Source organism: Octodon degus, unplaced genomic scaffold, assembly GCF_000260255.1.
Source record: "Octodon degus isolate 3935 unplaced genomic scaffold, OctDeg1.0 scaffold00104, whole genome shotgun sequence".
NCBI lineage: Eukaryota > Metazoa > Chordata > Mammalia > Rodentia > Octodontidae > Octodon > Octodon degus.
Window position 1 is genome coordinate 4,339,606 of NW_004524680.1, and position 4,104 is coordinate 4,343,709.

The window sequence follows — 4,104 nt, forward strand, 5'->3', positions numbered from 1 at the left end:
TTCTCCCCGTGGGGATGCTGTGATGGTTGACGCTCAGGGAGATGGGTGGGGTGGGGCTCTGCCGGCTCCTGCCTGACCCAGCCTTCCAGTTCTTAGGAGGAGGTCGGGTCCCGAGCCAGAAAAGGGGAGGATCCTTGGGCTCTGCCAAGGATTGGATCTCCTGACCAGGACTTCTCTCCACCAGGCCTGCTCCCCAGAGGACCTCTGCCCACAGCACCCGTGCCTCCCCCAGACTAGCCTGGAGCATGCTGCTTCCAGCCATGAGGGGTGTTGGGTTGGTGATACTGACCCTGCTGCTGTGCCCCATTCCAGGTGAGTTGGGGGTGCAGGGAGAGGACGTTGCTGTGGGGGCCATTCTTCCCCTGTTCCATAAAGTCTGCCTCCCTCCCACCCCCTTCCTGTGACCCTCACTCAGTCCTTGCCAGCTCTGGGCATGGGGATCTCTCTGGGCACCTGAGGCATGACCGCCTTTCCTCAGGCTTTTGGTCCAGTGTGGATGCTCCTTGCTACTTCGCTCCTAATAAGCCTGCCCTTTGTAGCTTGGAACCCATCCACAGTGGGGGTGTGCTTAAGGTGCAGGGGGCCTGCGCCTCCTGGCTCCTCTAAGCATGGTTCTGCCAAGACCCTTGCAGCAGGCAGGGACTCCTGACCAGTCCCTCTGGTCATCCCCATCCCATGCCCTGCCCAGCTCATGGCCTGTGGTGCCAGGACTGTACCGCCAACTCCAGCCACTGTACCTCGAAGGAGTGCCAGCCGTCAGAAACTGTGTGTGTCAGCATCCAGATCACGGACCCTAGTAGCAGTAAGTTGGAGCCTGGATGGGTGGGGGCTGCTGAGAGACAGATTCTGGATGGTTGTTAAGAGACAAACTCTTGTGGAGAGATCAGAGGTGTTCTCTGGCCCTCTAGGCTTGCCACAGGAGCATGGATGTGGGGGCAGGACACTGCCAACTTGTCCTTCCCTGACTTCTTGATGGCTTTTCCATGCTGTCCCCAGCTTTGATGGGTTGAGGGCCTTGGTTCTGCTGATTTTGGTCCCAACTGACCTAGAGGGACCTGGGTATGGGGTGGGGGAAGCACAGGCCTGGTAGAGCTTCACTCTCCCTCTCCCCCAGGCAGGCAGTATCATCCTGTGAACAAGATGTGCGCTGCCTCCTGTGACTACATCAAGCGGCACTTTTTCTCAGACTATGTGATGGCGTTCATTAACTCTGGGATCCTCAAAATGGATGTAGAGTGCTGCGAGAAGGACTTTTGCAATGGGGTGGCTGCCGAGGTGGGGCACAGCACCTGGGCCCTGGCTGCAGGACTCCTGCTCAGCTTGGGGTCTGCCTTGCTCTGGGCCAAACCCTGAGCCCTGCCCTCTCAAGGAGTTTGAAGATTGTCCCTGAGCCAGACACTGCCCCTCCCTGCCTGCCTTGGTGGAGGCCTTAGCAGGGTTGCCAGCATTGGGGTCTGAGCTTCCCTAGATGTGACCTCACTGCCTATCTACCAGTACAACATCCTAGGCAGCTAGACTTCTCCAAGATGTCCAGGGAGGAGGCCAGGGAATGAGAACAATGGGCTGGAGTCCCCACATCCTTGGGGGGAAGTGAGGCTGAGCCAGGTGCTACCCAGTGGTCTAGCCCAAAAGGCATCTGTTTACCAAGAAATAAAGTCACTTTTGAGTCCTGAGTCCCTGGATCTGAGCCTGGGTGTGGGTGTGGGCTTGGGTCCTGGTGGGGAGTGGAGAGCTGAGACAGCAGACAGTGAGTACATCGGAGACCACACTGTCCTTGCTACAGTACAGGTGGTGTGTGGGTGTGCTGGGAAGCATGCGTGAGAACTCAATGGACAGGACCAATGGATGGGCCTGAGGGACAAGGGACAGAACCCCATACACACAGATGCTAGAGACGCAGACAAGTACAGCAGCGAGCATACCTGCACACAAACCCAGTTTGTGTTCACCATTATACGCTTACATCCAGGGGAATATGCATAGACAGGCAGTGAGACATTTCCATCTTGGCACAGGAGCTGGTGTGCTGCTGTACACACTCTGGGACACTCAGCATCCAGTGGGCCGAGAACACTGCCAACAGCGATGTCTGGTCCACAGGGCTCTCATTTCTACCTCTACTTCTCATCAGTCACTGAGAGCCACAGGGCTGCCTCAGCCTAGAGTGGAACCTTCATGGACAAGACCCTGCGCTTTCGCTGGATATTGGCCCCTGCATCCTGGTGGGAGGGATGAACCTAGACCCGAAGAGCTTGGACCCATTTGGGTGGCACAACTGGGGAGGAATAGAGACCTTTCCGAGTAAACTGGGGTGCCCTCCTTATCCTTCTGTGCAGCGATGAGCCTCTGACTCTCGCCCTGGCTCCTGCACTGGTGCTGTAGGACGGGTTGCCCTGCGGCCTTACTTGCACTGATGTGCTCAGTAGACGTGCCAGGACCTCTCTGAGGTCTGGTCTTTGGCTGGTGTGTTCTGCTATCTGTGGCTGTCCAGACCTAAGGTCAGTGCTGGATCCCAGAGGATTTGGTGTTGGCATTGCTCCCAGGGGCTCTGTGTGAGTGACAGAGGGAAATCAGTCTGGTGAGCAGGGAGGGTAGGGCAAGGCCTCCGGTCCTCTATAAAGCTACAAGGCCTCCAGTCCTCTATAAAGCTACAAGGCCTCCAGTCCTCTATAAAGCTACAAGGCCTCCAGTCCTCTATAAAGCTACAAGGCCTCCAGTCCTCTATAAAGCTACAAGGCCTCCAGTCCTCTATAAAGCTACAAGGCCTCCAGTCCTCTATAAAGCTACAAGGCCTCCGGTCCTCTATAAAGCTACAGCTGGCTCCTTGCTGGGGACATGGCCTGAAGGGTTTTCCTAGAGGTTTATATCCTTTTCTGCGTGGACTCTGCCCCATATTTGTGCCACAGGCCCCTGCTCTGTATGCCCCACCCATGCCTGGTATTTCAGGGACCTGAGAACTGTAGCTAGAGAAAGGCTCAGGAGCTCAATAATTCTGAGAGGATCCGGAAGACTTGAAGCAGGAGAGAGACTGATGACTGAAAGTTCGAGCCCAGCCTGGGCAATTTAAGGACCCTGTGTCAAAACTAAAGCACAATGAAAACAAAGAAGGCCAGGGACATAGATCACTGCAAAGGTTTTGTGGAAGGACCTGAGTCTTGAAGCTAGAAAAGCTAGAAGACTCTCAGTCCCTGGGTGAAGGGTGAGCTCCAGGCCAGAGTACTTACACATCTTTGTACGTCCAATTTCTTGCCTAAGAGGAATAATTAAAAATAAAAAAGGAAACTTCCCCACTCTTTGAAGAATCATATAAAATTACAAGGGAGTGCTTCCTGCTATTACCCTGAGAAACTTCTGGGGGAGGGCAGCAGATGCAGAGGGCTAGACCCCACATTTTAGCTCCCCTTTCAAACCACCCTGCACATTTCTAGGAGAGTGTAAACTGGTTCCGCCTCAACAGAAGCGCTCGCGTGGTGGTCTCCACAGCTGTGAGGTGGGCTCTGTTCGCTGCCATAGTAGCTGCTGCCGAACCCTTTCCACCAAGCACATTGAGGCAGTCTCCAGTGTGGCTGTTGTCTAGGTTGACCTTTTGTTATTTGTCCACAGAATGAGCCCTCCTCTACAATTTCTGTCACTGTCCCTTAGAGGTGGGCATAGTGGTCTTTAGTCTTTTGCCATCAACGTTTCCAAAGGGATGTCCTTGCCCTCCTGTCTCTGTAGGCCAGGGGGATCAAGTGAGCCTGGGGGAAATCCATCAAGGAAGTAGATCCTCTATCAGGGCAGCCTCCATCCCACCAATTCCCTATGCCTTGCTCAGTGTTGGGCATGACTCAGCTACAGGAACTTGGGCTTATCTGGTGGAAGACACCGTGATTCTGCTTGAGGAGACATCATTGGCAGGGCTGAGTATCCTCTACGCTTGAGACCACTATGTTCCTCCGGGCCATACTCTTGTCCATGCCCTTCTTGGCAGTGGCTCTGCCTTATTGTTACTGTTGGGTGGGACCAGCCTCTATTTATTTGAGCCCTTCCCAGAGCTCTGTTCTTTCTTTTTTTTTCACTAATATTGCTTTTTATTTAAAATGATAATATGTAGATGATGAGATA

General features: G+C 54.1%; 1 protein-coding gene across 1 annotated transcript; it reads left to right on the forward strand.

Moving 5' to 3' along the window:
* The first annotated feature begins 230 nt into the window (after positions 1–230).
* Ly6h (lymphocyte antigen 6 family member H) lies at positions 231–1,353 on the forward strand. The gene is made up of 3 exons (XM_004638973.3): positions 231–312; positions 689–802; positions 1,115–1,353. Exons 1-3 carry the CDS (start codon positions 246–248, stop codon positions 1,351–1,353), a joined length of 420 nt encoding a protein of 139 aa, XP_004639030.1. The 5' UTR covers positions 231–245.
* Positions 1,354–4,104: the final 2,751 nt, after the last annotated feature.